General features: G+C 33.6%; 1 protein-coding gene across 6 annotated transcripts in view; it reads left to right on the forward strand.

Annotated features, from left to right (window-relative positions):
• Window positions 1–16,399, forward strand: part of Gbs-76A (Glycogen binding subunit 76A) — a 63,677-nt gene that overhangs the window by 1,176 nt on the left and 46,102 nt on the right. For 3 of the 6 annotated variants that reach the window (XR_013062719.1, XR_013062721.1, XR_013062720.1), the window contains exons 1-2: window positions 1,842–2,132; window positions 13,016–13,042. Coding sequence is in view for 1 of the 6 variants with exons in the window: in XM_034319894.2 (XP_034175785.2) it covers window positions 13,016–13,042 (27 nt within the window). In the remaining 5 variants the exon portion in view is untranslated. Of the gene's footprint in view, window positions 1–1,841; window positions 2,133–13,015; window positions 13,043–16,399 lie in introns of those variants that run through there. The other 3 variants (XM_034319923.2, XM_034319894.2, XM_034319914.2) reach the window with 2 other exon arrangements.

Consider the following 16,399-nt stretch of genomic DNA (forward strand, 5'->3'; position numbering starts at 1 on the left):
AAATTTAATTAGATTACTTTTAATTTTTTTGTTTTACAGTATACAAATATTTAGTTGCCAAATTATTTTAGTCACTTCTGTTTGCACAAAATAAATTATTATTAAAGTAATTATTAAGATATTTAGTTTCTCCACTATGCAATTTATTAAAAATAATTAACTATTATAGAATCATTAGAATTATATAATAGGGTAATAAATAAAATCAACATACAAATCCAACTCACAAACTAAATTCTTTTTTATGATTAATTTTCTTAATTAACTTAGACGATAAATCACTTGGTTTTTTAAATAAATGCAATTGTAATATACTATTATTTCTATTTTTCTATAATTTAGTTGTCGAATTTGATCCCCAAAAATATTTTCACTGACAAACTTAATTTTCTTGACACAGTATGATGTCACTACTGCTGACAGCCATTACATAACTAAATTTCTGTACCAACGTCGTATTAATTAAAAAATTCTTGCACTATTAATCTAATGAAATTTCGTTAGAAGATGTACGATAAAAGCCTCGCTTTCACGCACCGCGTTCTAACTGCAACTGCTTTACATCAGTTGCTGTTGTAGGGATTTTTTTGCTGGCTCATCATCGTCGTGCATGTGCAACATTAAGCTTTATGATCGTGTGCAAACTTACGAATGTGTACTTCAAACTGGCCAGGAGAGCTTTAATTCGAAGTCCAGCTGGTGCTGCCTCCTCTATAGCACGCACATACTATGAAATAGATACAACTGAAATCTTTGCGATCAGTGATGCAATCGGTTTGAAATTTAAAAGGGGACAAATAGTTTTTGGGATTATATTTTTAATATATGTGATCTATTAAAGACATGTGCGTATCTAGGATTTTTGTCTAGGATGGGCTAGATTTCCTGGCTTTATTAAAAGTGTTCAGTGTCTTGCATATATTGTTTAATTTTAACATAGTATCCATAAATTCATGTAATAATTTTACTCTTAGAAGAATAAGAAGTTCCCAGTTGCAGTTAGATCGTTTCCTCTTGAAGTTCCACGCTAATTGACTAATCGCATTAATTTTCAATAATTAATTGCGGCAAAAATATGCATCGTATGGAAAAAGGATATTGGATTTTTAGTTTAGATTTTCATTCTCTATCAATTAGTGTAAATGCTGAGTAAATGCGATGCTTGTTCAATACTCTCTATATGTACAGTATTGAGCACAGTATTAAGCTTCTCTAGGGAAATGGCGTTACAGGGAAAGTAACTGGTGGGGGGTAACAAACCTATGGGGTCTTCTCCCCTACATTGTCATTCTTCCCGGGACCACCTATGGTGAGGAGCAGAAGCCTAGGGGGGACTACGATAGGGGCAGGGAATCCCGGAAATCCTGGAACCTGGAAAGCCGCGTAAGTCTACGGGGTGGACCAGGAATTCAGGAAATCCTGCAGGGGGTGGGAGAGGGGAATTATGACAAGGGTAGAAATTTTACAGTATCAATGATAATTTTGTTTAAAATTTTGTTTTATTAAATAATAAAATTCATTCTTCCATAACTTACAATGCAGCGTTCAAAATGATATGAACATACGTAATCTGAAAATTGTATACAAAGAGCAACTAGTAGTTGATTTTAGCGTGAATGCCCTCCGTTGAAATGTCAGTACATGAAAGTCGACCGGATTTAGACGTCTTCCGTTGATACCCGTCTGTTGAAACGCGTGGTGTCGACTCGGAGATACGGTCGCATCTTGTAGCCGAGATTCGTGGCTGTTTCCAAATCGCGCGTATCGCGAAAGAGGGACGCACCTGTATGTCGCTTGGCGCGCAGCTGCGACCTTCGACGCCCTTGTGCCAGCGGTCGTGCAGCGACGCCCGTCCTCATCATTTTTACGCCGGACGTACGCACGGCCACCCGGAGCTCCGAACCGCTGCGCTCGGTATCTCGGCTATACTTGCCTATTCCGTAACGACGCAAAATCGCGCGTTCACCGTTTTTGTGTCGCGTTCTCGCGCGAAAACACCGTGCTTCCGTCGATGGACACCGGTACTTCCGGCTGAGGGCCTCGAGTGCTAGCCGCGTCGTCCTCGGAAGTGCATCTCGTTCTTCGGCGCTTTGGAAGGGGCAACAGCGAAAGGATCGCCTTGCGGAAAGTCCGTGAGTGTCGCGATGCACGCGCTCACTTGCACGTTTCTCAACCCTTCCGCAATTCATTAGAAAATTGTTTATCGTGAGAGAAGTTAAAACTGGGGATTTGTTATGAGAAGCATTGAATAGGAGTAGAAAATTTTCAAATTTGAAATGACAAGCTTTTTATTTCTTACTTTACATTATTCTATCGGTTTCATTCAATTATTATTAGAGTACGCGTAGTTTGTGGTGCCGGTCTTCGGTGACCTTCATGGCATTTAACCCTTGAACAGCGGAGCCTGGGTCAATCGTGACCCAAATTTACAAAACGTATACAAGGTATACAAAACGTAACCTAAAATTTAATATATAATATAATTTTTAAACAAAAGGGTTTCATATATTTGTAAAGGAACAGTAGAAAATTTAAAAATCGTGACTCCCTTCATGGTCCGCCGTTTGAGGGTTAAAACCTTGCAGGTCTTTTCTGTAGGTTCATTGATGCTGTCAACCCCTTCTACTTCAAATTTTTCTTCATTGATAAGAGAATGCGATGAAGAGAATATGATGCAATGCGAACAAGTTTTACATATATTTATATTGCGTTAGCGAAACTGTCATTCTATTCAGAAATCAAACTTTGTGAATTCCTAATCTCCTGATACATTTCAAATGAATGTTGCCATATGGGCTGGAAAGGTAATATTATTTTGCCCCCAGATAATGGTAATATTATTGCTAATCCAAGAGATTAATTTTCAATTCACTTTCTAAATTTTATACTGTTGTTTTAGATATCATTTTTTATTAAATAAAAATCTTTCGAAGTGTTTAACGTTAGTGAATGATACCTGTGTATGTACATACGATACATGTAGGTATGGGTCACTGACTGACCTGGCTGTCATCTTTCGAGGGTTAATTGGAACACATGAGACCATTATTCCATCATTTGTTCATATAAGGGTTGTTCAAATATAAAATATCAGTTGCAGTGTTCAGTAGTATCATCTCTGTAATTCAAGGCAATCATGGTTGATTGGTCAGCCTTCAGTTACCATTAAGTGTCAAAACAAATATTGCTCTATTAAATCCCTACGTGCTTATGTGTTTACACTTTAAAAAGAATTTAATTAATAATATAATGATGAAATAAATATCATCCAAAAGTCCAAATATTTAAATTAAAAAGAGATAAATCAGCTTTGAAAAGCGTACTATTTCTATTATTTTTTCTAGTTTTTTTTTTTTTAAATTGATTAATGGATTAATTGATGTGTAGTTTTTGAATTTTATTTTAATAATCTGGTTAGGGAGGAATGGTAATAAAAAAATTATAAACCTCCCCCATTATAAACCTTCCCTTGGATTTGTTAGAAAATATTAATAAGCACATTTAATTTTATTTTGAACGAATATCAATTTTTAAACCAAGTTTATCTGCCAAGGAAGATCTAGATAATTTGATAGCCCAGGGCCCCCAGAAATCTTAATTCGGTCCTGGCTAGGGACGACCTGTTTATATAATTAAATTTTTACATTGGAATAATTCCCATATTACATTTAATTTAATTACCTACCAACATTAAATCTATTACGAAATAGACGAAAAATATGTCACGTTGTACTTTTGTAGAAGTAGACTTATAAATAGCGGTAGAAGATACGCGCTCGTGATTAAATTGATGTATCTTTTCGCGTGCACTATTACTTTAACATTATGCAATGATTATTTTCGTGAGTGGAATTCAAAAAGTATTTATATTGTAATATTTCGTTCATCGAATGTACAACTGCGAACTAATATTTTTTAATATGGATGAACGAATTCGTGTTTACTTGAAATTCGCATATTTCAAACTGTTGGATTTTCCTCCTTCGCGTTTTTTCGCTTTTGCATTCCAATTAAAATTAACAATGTATGCCTCGTTCAGAATTACCAGAGAATGGTGGAATTTCCAACTTTCGATAACTTGTCTAATCGCTCGGACCATTTGCGCTCAGATTTGTCCTTTTCATCGCAAAAATTATGTTTTCTTCCTCTCGTTTCTCGAAACAATCTTCGACAATATAGAAACGAAAATTGATTGTAATTAAGAGTTAAATTATTGAAACTTTTAACAAATATTTTTTACGATTATGCAGTGATATTTCTTCTTTTCTTTAATTGAATGTATTAAGTATACAAATTAATATTTATATGAATAATCTATTAAATATTTTTGATAATTTTATGGCTACCCAATTGGGTCAAATAAAATCAACAATTTCTTAAGTATTTATAGTGTTAGGTGTACAAATTAATTCAGTGACTTTTCTTTATTTTCTTAATTGAAAATTTATTTTTAAAAGATTATTGTTATCGTTATCATATTTTCGCGTTATTTTTCACGTATACTAATTAATTTAAAATAAGGAATTTAAGATTCTTCTTTTTGATATGTTAAAAAAATTTTTATGTTTTTGTATTTTGTTACTGATGCAAATTATTAAAAATATAAGGTATATGTGTATAAGGATAGACACATATTTTCGATCCACTTTTGAACATAAGTGGAAGAAAGGTAACCGATTGCTTCAGATTCGTATCGCGTTTCTTTTACCGATGTGAACGTACATATTGTGTTTCGATACAGGGGCTTTCTCGAGTATCAAACAAATTGATGTAACCGATAGCAGGAAATGTTATGTGACATTCTTATTCTTAAAAGTAATGCTTGCTATTTTTCAAGTATTATATACAGGGAGCAGTGGCGAATTTTTCATTTTCCCTAGGAGAATCTCCATGCTCAGTACTGTACTCTTTCTGAATTTAGTTGCATGTAACTTTTCTTAATACAATTATTACTGCCAGTTTAATGGAAAATATAATTTATAAGAATTTTCTTATCAAACAGAAAAGTGAAAAGTAATTTTCACGAAATTGTAAGGAACAAAGCAACAGGTTAATACGTTTCAGTACACATGTTCAAATATAGAAGAGGATGAACCGATGATCGATTTGTTTCTGTTACAAGCGGAAACGTCCTTCCCTCTCTTATATTACTGGTATCGTTTTATCGACTAGCTATTAGAACGTATATTCGTTGTTCTTTCGTGGTATTATAAGCATGTACTGACCGCGTGTCATTCCTTCATCTTCTGTGTACACTATCGCTAATAAGCATTTGTCAATTTATCAATAAGCATACACAATTTACTGTTTCATTATCGAATGCTCCTATTTGTTCATCCAATTAACTACACTTTTCTAGATGTCCAAGTTCTTTTCTACTATGGGAATATTTGGTATTCTTCTTATATCATTGATTTTAATAAACCAAGATGTGTTTAGAATAGATTTTACAATAAAGGATTAGAGATTTTCTATTTCCTTAACATTCAAGCCATGTCGTAGATTTGCAATTCGTATATCCAAAATGCAGCTTGCACCTTCCTTCTATCCAATAGTACAATCTGGAGAAGCTTAAAAATTTGTTTTAAAAATTATTTAATTCTTGTGATTCTTTTTTTTATATCTACTCACTCAGTCTATAAGTTCTTAATGTTTACATTCTTCCCTTCAGATAAGACGTACAATTAAAGACGTAGTAGTATATACGTTAGAAGCTTCCAGCTTCAGTTGATAAAAAGATGTATTACCATGTTATCAATCACGAACGTATTCACTTAATATTGTCTTCATATCTTCAAAGTGATTTATTTAGAATTATTTTAAATTTTCTTAAAATTCACTTTCGTATTTGCTTTCAACAATTTATAAAGAATAATAAATTGTTAATTTTTTTTTTGTAATATCTCTATCGTGCGATTAATTCAATTCAATTCAATCGATGATATCATTGAATAAATTTTATAATTAATTTTTTATTTTATATTTTACAGATTAATTTAATCCTGATCGATTAATTATAGTTTAAAAGTATGAATTATTATTGAGACATAGTTTATAAGATTTAAACTTTTGCTAACACAGTTACTTTACCCTAACTGTGAAATAACTTTAACTTTCAGTTAATTAGATTTGCTGTAAAATTCTGATTTCGCTAATGGTCTATAGGTCTTTCTTGATAATCGACAATTAGCGTAGTTTTCTAGGGAATAACAGACTGGTTGGTTAGTAAGACCCGTATAATGTTTCTCGCGCGTGTTTCGCAGCGTGTTCCAACAAAAATTGGAATTGATGTTCAGCCACGAATGAGCAGTTAATTTACTTCAACGTCGGCGTTCGCAGCCTGACCATTCATTAACTCTCTAACGAGAATCTCGTATCAAAACGGTTACGGTGTAAACTTACAAATTTCCCCAAATGGCAATTACGCGTGGGAAACCACATGTTCACATAGTGCCTGAAATTTTAATACCATATATTATCTGAACATTGAAGTACACGAGGTAGCGTAAACAATATTTTATTTAATAATTTAATAATTTGATAGTCTTAATTCGGTCCTGTTGGTAGATAATTATCTTTAGTAGAATATTCGGGCATCCTGATAATAAATTCGTCGAGATATGGAAATATTGATCCAAATATAGTGTTAGGTGGGGCACGAGTGATTAGAGTACAGAAAGGGAAACTTCCATTTAAAATAATGGTAAGAGAGTCATCTTCGCACATTATAATCCAGTTTGATTAAAAAAAAAAAAAAAGTAAAAGGAATAGTTCCCCATCACCTGTTACACTAATTTTATTTTTAAATGTTTCTTTAAGCACTTTTTTAAAGCTATTTTATTTAAATCTACCGGATTCTAATGTACAAAATGTTTCCATTATTTTATACAATCCATGCATATTTGTAAGTTTTACATTCCATCTTAAATGTAATCACTGTGATTCTATAATATTTGACTCTTATTGATTGCGTCTAAAAGCAAACTTGGTCTTTCGATGAAATGAACTCATCAATCCATTTTTGGATCATGTCCAATGTTTTGAAATGGGTACTAACTCATTCTCTACCATGTGTGCCATTATCAGTACACGCTGAACTTCCTCTTGTTTAAAATAATTTTTAAAGTATTAAACTTCCCTTGTGAGATTGGTTTTTTATATCTTCTGCTGTCTTTTAAATCAAGTGAGTTATTCAGATGTTCCCCTCTGTATGAAGTTGTATCGAAGGAACTCGAAAGTATTTAATTACTTTGTCACGTGTTCTCGTATTCTTACATAACGATAATTCGAGATATAATTTCTTATAATGTTTACCGAACCAAAATATTTACTTGAGAGTCCTTAAGCGGTGCCATTTTTAACAAATTAAAAAATTTGTGCGCAGTATATAATAATAAATTTGTTAAAAAAAAAATACACGTTGATAGTGAACGCGATAGCAATAGCAATAACAATAATAACGATAATTTTCAGTTATAACGTTCGCTGACATCATTTCGCCTGCGTCTGAGATAAAAATTACATTCTTTATAAATGTTACGAGGACATTGAATAATACGGAATCATTCGTGTAAGCAATTATTGTTTACAAACTTAGTTAAATATATATAATATTTATTAATATGCAAAGTTCACTGAAATTACATGTGTTACATGCTTTAACCCCTTTGACCCAGCTGAGCTAAATACATCCGTGCAGATATTTTTGATGCACTATAGGACAATACGTGTCACATGTGTGTATTATTTTATATAGAGTAAAAAGTATAATGAGCCCTTCCCCCTAGTTCAATATTTCTTCTTAAAATTTGATTCATAACTTAACTAATTTTTATTTGTGATGAAAGGTGAAGTAAAATAATTGCATGAAATAAATGAATCTGCTTGCTTCGACTTATTTTAATTTAATGAAAAAAATCAAATAAAATGGCATCGGTTTTCATTTGTATGCCTAAGACCCAGAATGCTCTGGACGTGGCTGAAAAGTAAATGAATAAAACTACTTTTTTTTCTTTATATACACATTTCCTCTTAAGGATCCTAAGTAGCTTTAAAGTAACGTATGGTAGAGCACCGATAACGGAGAATAAAATTTGCTGGTATCTTGCCGACCGGCTACGATCCACGTCCAGGTGTGTAAGGTCGTGGCAAAATCCTTAGCGTTCAGGTTGTCGACACATAAAAAGGAGCGAGCATATTCTTTGATCTTTGCGGCCGAGTCGCTGAGGTAGGCCTTACTTTGACCTCTGACCCTCGTCTGCGTGAGTTCGTTCTCGTGTTCGTGGGGTGAATCGTGAAAGAAGTGCGAACGATGACCTCGATTCAGCGTAACGTCGTTCCGATTGATCGTGTCAGCCTTTCGTCGACCTTTAAATTCGTGATAAGTTATGCGAGGGTTTTGCAAGCATTGGCGTAAGGAGGGACCCAGAATGCAAATAGTCCTCCTCGTAAAACCATATACAGGGTGTTCCTTACAGTCGATTCAAGCTATAGCTTTAAAACGGTATAAGATAGAAAAAAAATATGTCATTGAAAAAAATTAAATAGTGACGAATGAAGCATCACTTCCTACATTTAATAGAATTAAATTAAGTTTGTCATCTTATGATGGCATCCGGTTGGGAGCATTAAATAAAGCTAGGAGACTTAGCCGATCCCAGAAAAAATCCTTACGCCAATGGAATATCATACATCATCCGGGAAGTTGAATGCAATTTGTCAGGTTCTCTGTCGACTAGACAGTGGTAGAAAATGTCGTGTCAAATCGAACATACTGGTTTTCTGAGATTTTTCCGGGATTGAAAGATCTCTTGAATGAATAGTTAGGGATCCTCGTATCCACTAAATAAATTGACAGGATTCGAATGAGCTTTGACTTGATGACTTTCAAATTTGACTCTGTCATTTTTGAAGTGGTTTAAGATAAGATTTATGTATAAGTCTGGTGGAAATCATCAATCCAAGATTTCCAGCAGAATAAATACAGGATTGGTTGAATAATTTGCAATGTTAGATTGGCTTGCACAGACTCGAGATTTAAATTCAATAAAAATCATTTGCGGGTTTATTTGAAAAAAAAAAAAAAGAAAAGAGAAAGATGATTGCATTGTGAGTATCACATACCACCAATATCCATTGATAACCTGTGAACCAGAGTGCAAGAAGAGTGGGAAAAAAGTAGACCTGATTACTGGCAGAGATTAGAAGACAGTGGATAGCATTTCACAACGAATACGTGCAGTTTTGAAAGTAATAAGATCCATAGTTAGAATATAAAATTATAAATAAATGTGAATAGGTACGATTAATTTGTGATTTTGAAAAATATAAAAAACAATTAAAAAGCTTTAACAATTATCTTACTTATTTAATTATTCGCAATATAATACTGTAGTTGTAAAATAAAATTTATTTTTTGTTGCTCACTATACAAAGAGTCATTTTTGAGACGAATTAAAAAATGGCATTAAATAATGCCTTTGATACGCATTTCATTTATGGACAGCTGCTCTGGGTCAATCGTGATTCATATGTACCTACCAGACACATTCAATAGAATTTCAATTAAAACTAGATCTGTCAATCTTCAAACGAAAGGGTTTCGTAACGCTATAAAATTAAGTTTAAATTTGATATCATTGTCTTAGGACTCGGCTGTCCGAGGGTTAATTACTTCGACGTATTTCATCAAATATAGCTCAATTTTCCGCTGATTGCGTTTTTGTCATGTCTTTTCAATTCGTGTCTGTAACTACGTCAGTAAAGGTCACCTTCAAACAGAGGGTTGTGTTCGATCCAGTATCCCGGATGGACCTTAGTTAGTTCCTGAAAGTCACCCTGAGGCGCGAGCTCCTCCCACTAGCCTCCCATGTATTCGTTTCATTCGATTTCCTATGTATCTTCTAGAAAGGTCATCAGGAAGAGGTCATTCTTCTCTGTTGAACAACACGTTTCCAGAAAAAAGGATGGAAAAAACTTAAGGGTTGTGATTTAACATGATATTAGTATAAGTATTTGAATGGTTTATACTGTCATATTTTTAATTGAAAAACAGAAGAGAGATAAGATACTTTTGTTTTTATTACAAAATAATTCATAATTTTTCAAATAAGATACCTATTTTATATTTGGAAAATTATTGCATAATACTGTTATTATTTTAATGTACATTTTAATTAATTATGTAAAAGTACAAAAAGGGAATAAGGGAAATTATGAAGAATTGATTTATTATAATAGCAGGCAAAATAACATACCGCCTATGCTTATTTCTATCCCAATAAACATTATTAGCACCTAAATAATAATGTACATAAATTCTGATATGACTCTATAATGTGTTGTATCTTAACATTCTTCGTCCTATTGATGCGCATGCCCATTGACCCACAGGAGTAACAATAATTAAGCCCAAGAGCTTTTAATTACCGGCATGTTCAGTCAGAGGCCTCAATTAGCTCTTCGTTGGTTAGGTAAATGGAGAAACAAGTAATGTATTTATGAACGATGTCATGCATCGATTGCGTGATAATCTCATCTATGGCTACGTAGTACAAAAGTCGAAGTCTTATAAGTCTTCCTCTTGAAATACAGATTGAAAATATTAAATTCTATGGATTCAGTTTTTCGCTATGCATTATTAACAAATGAAGTCATTATTAAGCAAAAAAACAAAAGGAATTATGTATGAATTTTTTTTCTCAATTTTATCTATTTCTGGATAGAGCGCATGAAACTATAGAGTGTAAAAGGAAGCTCGCGTGTTTGATAGATGTATGAAAAATCGTAGCAAGGAGACTGAACATACAGGTTCTAGATATATTTCATACCAATCGCCGTGAATCTCACCTCTGTTTCTCAATTATTCTCGGCCGATGGTCGGCGTAGAAGGCAATAATTAATCGAACTATCCAGTTGCTCCAATTAAACGAAACGCTCGGTGTATTTCACTTATGTTTCCCTCGCGGCGCGGCTGTTCGTCGACGAGTTAATTTTTCGTTATTTATGGTAGCTGGTAATTCCCATAAGTAATACCAATTACAAGGGTACGGTGCGTCTCCCATTGACGTAGCAGGTTTCAGAGTATCGGATCAACGGACGAGATTGCGTTTTGTACGAACGCGTTTATGCACTCACGGGTGCACGCACGTGCATAGACGTTGCAGATATTGCAACGGCCAATGACTTCGACTTACGGTCGCTCCTTCGATGTTTGCATGCGAAATTGACGAATCTTCGCCGGAACCATCGAATTTTTCGCCCTGTTAAACGCTTCAATGGCCACCCTCAAGTATTCGTAATTTATTTATTCAACCTTTCACATTGCTATTTGAATTTCTTCTATTAAATGTAAATTGCTATTTGGAAATAAGTCATTTCGTAGCGTATCTTAAATCAAGCTCTCAGATATCATTTTCGGCAAAATTGTTATTTTTGGGATATGTAAAATTATTAAAATTATAATTGTTTTATAAAATAATAAATGAACTGCATTTCATATCAATGAAATAAAGGAAAAAATAAATTTGCAAATTTGCAAATCATTATTAAAAAAATAAAATCATTATCAAAGCAGATAAATATAATCAGAATTTTAATATTAATTATCTTTCGTGTTATTGCTCGGGTATTCCTGAAATTATGTACACATTGCAAAATTACTGATTTTTGCCATCTCTGACGTCTACCCATCGTATCTGATACTTCCTTATTGGCCAGGGGTTTCTTCCGTTGACAACAGTAAATGCGTAAGCATAGCATTTCGAAAATTAATTGACATTAAATACAGGGGTTACGCTCAAAGTTCGAAGACGTTCTGATCGAAATAAATATTTATACGGTAATATATACGGTGCAAATGAAAACAAAACATACGATAACGTATGGTAGACGAAATAGTAGAAAATTACCAAGATTCTGAGAATTTCCTTTTTCCCCTGTATCGCCATTTTCCCTAGGGGGAGACTGATTTGACCGCGAGTGTACAAGCGTCCGTATTACCGGACGTTTATTTTCGCGGGAGATACTGGTTGGGGCCCCTCGCACTCAGTGAGGCTGAAATACGATGCGTTACGCACGATAATGCGTCTTAAAAGAGGAAGGAGATTTTTTTCTTCGCTTTCTTTTCGCCTTGAGACCACACCCTCGACTGATCATATACCGGGTGTCCCCGTAAGCGTAACAACATAATTGCAATGCCGCGAACGATTATCAGCGTTGCATTAACAACGAGCTAAACCATCATTAATCGTCCAAGCTCGCCGTAATCATCGGGGAAAAATACGATTGGTCGTTGCTCCCGATCGAACATCTCCTGACAGGATCGCGGTCTCTCGCTTTATTCCCTCTCCTTTTCCTTTTGCTTCCCTCATTTCTTTTTGCAATCACAATTATATCGTGTATTCGTATGCAGCCACGGACCAGTTTTAAGATTCTGTCGTAAAGTAACGTCATGCACGATCCTATGACACGCGGTAACTCTTCGATTTTCCCGGAGGAAATCGTTTCGTTTCACGCTAACCGTTGTTCTCGGAATCCCTTCCTCTATTAACGAGGACGAACGATACGAGTAGAACGCATCCTCGCGTGCGTATTATCCTGAGGAATGCCTTTTTAGTGAGTCGTTTAAAGAAAACGATTACGCTTTTGCTCATTTTATGACGCAGTTCAGATGTATAGTTGGCTCTCTTGTTGCTTTCGGGATATTTCTTTTAAATCGTACTGCGAATGTTGATCTATTTAACGATGATAGCTGGACGATAGAAATTTAATGGGAATACTTGAAAGATTACTGGTATTTGAAATATTGCAGTCATTGAGGTAATTAGAATGTTTTTTGGGAGAATGGCATGGGGGCAATTTATTTCTATCGAGACAAAATTTTGAGAGCTAAGAAATTTGTTTATTAATTTCAACAATTTTGTAGAGATTACGTCTTATTTTGGGGGGAAGGGGAGAGCAGTTAATTTTATACAAATTATACATTACACTAATTGTGTGTTTTCTTCTGTTACAGGAGACGAGATATTCGAGTTGGGTCAAGGTAAGATTTTATGTCTATCGATGAATTATTTGACAAATAGGGAAGTTGTAAAAATACGAACAGCACCGTATATCACTTAATTCAGCATTATTTGCCAAAAGTAAAGTTTTTATTAAAATTCTTTTAAGCGTTAATAAAATACACTCTAGATTATTTATTATGTGCTTATGATCTTCCATGGTAGGTGGAATATTCAAAATCGGATTTCTAGACAATTTCAGGGGCTAATTGTAAAGCAAATATGCATTACAAAGAATATAATATTAGGCTTATTTGTAGTAATAGATTTTTACACATCATTAATTCAGATGGGTATTATAATTTCGTAAATGTTCTATTTTAATAATAATTCGTGTGCCAAAGCAAATTTCACATCGAATTTAAAAATTCAAAAAGGTTACATATGAAACGACACGCTTAACATTGTTAATAACAGCATATAAAATTATTTTAAGCACAAAACGGCCACTATGTTGATAATGATTTATTTCTGTCCTATCTGACATAACTTCTTATCAGAAAATTCTTTAATGGGCGAGCATAGCCTCATTTTTATAATTCGTTTTAAAATTAGATGATTCACGCATCTCGCGTGACAGATAAAGTACAGCGTACTTGCTTCCAAGCAAATTATAACTGGTAATTTATCTTGACTCGATAAAGCAGACTATCAACGAAAGGCCGTTGACATTTCGATTTATTTGTTTCTATAAATATGGTCCATTCGTCGTTCTATTTCGCGTTTTATGCAAGTATACATTTTTCACCTGTAAATCGCCTCGCTATTCCCGAGTTTCGCGAAGCGTCAATTGCTACGGCGGTTAAATCATATTGCGGAAACACTTGTGCCACGCTGGATTAATATTTATTGCTCGTAGAAGTTAACAATAATTTATACGACTATCGACAACGGGTCTTTGTCTCGGCCTGTTGCAAGCCGGCTGTTCGTTCCGATGAATTGTAACTGTTCATGCAGCTTATGCATGAAATTTAGATATTACATGTATACAGGGTGTTCCACGCAATTGGGCTTTCTTATATTTCTAAAATGATGAAAGGTAGGGAAAAGTGTCATTAGGCAAAATTAAACTGTATCGAATTATCAAAGTCAACTTAATTTCAATTTAATTAATTTTCGACCCAATTACCTTAATACTTTTTTTGTAGAGAATAAAAATATACTTTGATTGGCATATTGAAGAGTACATAGTTTCATTTATAGCAACAAAATTTGTCTTGAAATCTTTGAAACCCTCCACTTCCAATGTCAGCACTTTGATTAGATGATTCTTTTTTCGACACTATCTCATTTTTCTTCATAATATATTTTCATTTTGGAGATATAATTTGGCCCAGTTGTATGGGACACCCTGTATAGTATTCGCGATACGTAGTCTCTTGTCCATTGAAACTGGTGTGATTTTGTTTGGTCACTTACCCTTGCCTCTGGCAACCAAGTGATCGTATCGAACGGAAGAACGTAGCAGTGCTCTGGAGCATTTCAAAAGCTATTCCAATTAATCAGTTAGTTTCATGTTTATCTTTGAGCTTCTGTATGTCTACTAGGTTTTAAGCCTTGAATGGCGAACCTTAGGTCAGTTTTGATTCACATCTAGGAAATATGTAATGATATTTGAACTAAAATTAGTTGCATAGAGAAAGTAATATTTCAAGGAATTGCAAATTTATGATTTCAATAAAGCAGTAATATGCCAAAAAATGACTTAATAATTGCATAAAAATTGCGATGGGATTTTAGGCAAAAAAAGTGAAGCTTAATTTTAATAATTAGTGTTTTAAATATTTCAATTTTCTTTATTGGCCCTAACACTGTATGAGTAAATAATTACGTAGGTAGTTGTGACAGACATAATCGAAATAAATCAATCATATTACACAGTAATTTATCATTAGGTATGTATCTAATCTATACAACATTCTTTCGACAATCAGTGTGTTATCATTTTTATTGCGACAAATCGCAATCGAGAAGTATTTATTCATTACGAGAATATTAGAACACAGGATATTTTATTTCTTATTATTGAGTTTATTAAATTGGTTCAAATAAAATATCTTAAGATATTGTCCTGTTATCTCGATTCAAATCGACTTGAATATTATTAAATTTTCGTTATTTTTATTTTAATATTATTCAATACTTTTTAAATGAAAGATTTACTGTGTCAGTTTTAGTCTTTTTTTCTATATGTTTTATAATCACTATAATCTACTTAATCAGCAAAGGTAAAAAAAGATTTAATTCAGTATTTTTTGACATAGTAAATGGAAGGTTTAGACAGGGGACTCCTGCAAAGAGGGGCCCAGTGCTGTGGCTCCTCTTCGAGCCCCTCTTAATACGGCGCTGGTGTTGATTAAATGTAATCCAATTTTAGTAGTTGGTAATAATACAATTTTTATTCGCATTGATATTTAAATAGCTATTACGAAAAGTAAATTTGTTTATTTAATTAGTTATTTATTGAAAAGCTATTATTTTTTATAGTAACGTGTAAAGTTCTAAAATAGTATTGCACTATTTTTTATCTAATATTTCATTACCATTTTCTTATTGTTATAAAAATGTCAAATTAACGATCAAGAAGATGTATAAAGTCAAGTGTTTGAGTATCTGATTATGTATGATTACATGTACATACTCGATGCTTTCAATCGATAAAAAATACGTCTGAAATACCTAAAAGATATAATATAAAAATTCTTTATTGACAGATAACCATCATTTATTTCAGTAGCAAAATTTGATTACATCCGCTATTGCGGTGAAAATAATTATTAATTTCAGATTACAAAAATAATCAAACTACTATTTTAAAATTTTGTTTCGAATTTCGTTATACCAAAAAAATGTGATTAGGTATACTTAATTTCAAATGTTTATTGTTGGTAAAAAAAGAAAGAAATAAATATTTTGCGAGTACAAATTCCGAAGAGAATGGGAAATCCACGGAACCGGAATCTTGAACCTGATTCGAGGGGAAATAAAAGTAAGTTAGGTCAGACGAAGGAAACGACATCGCTATAGTAAGGCCTCGAAATATCGTTGCTCATTGCTCCCTGATCATCGTCTCAACTGTTCGTGTCGTGGGTGCTCGGTGAACAAGGAGAACGAGAAGCGCAATAAAGATAATTCATGTCAACCGTACACAACGATCGTCCGCGCAAATACCGTGTACAGACTAGTCTGAGACAACGAAATAATCTGTGTATATGCCATTACGGCTTCTTATTTATTTTCCTGCTCATAAGGTGTGTCACCAATGGCACGACCACTTATATAGTAGTTGCAGTTAAGGTCGTGAGACTCGTTTATCAAAACCTGACGAATAGCGTAAC

The sequence above is a fragment of the Osmia lignaria genome, chromosome 9 (assembly GCF_051020975.1).
Source record: "Osmia lignaria lignaria isolate PbOS001 chromosome 9, iyOsmLign1, whole genome shotgun sequence".
NCBI lineage: Eukaryota > Metazoa > Arthropoda > Insecta > Hymenoptera > Megachilidae > Osmia > Osmia lignaria.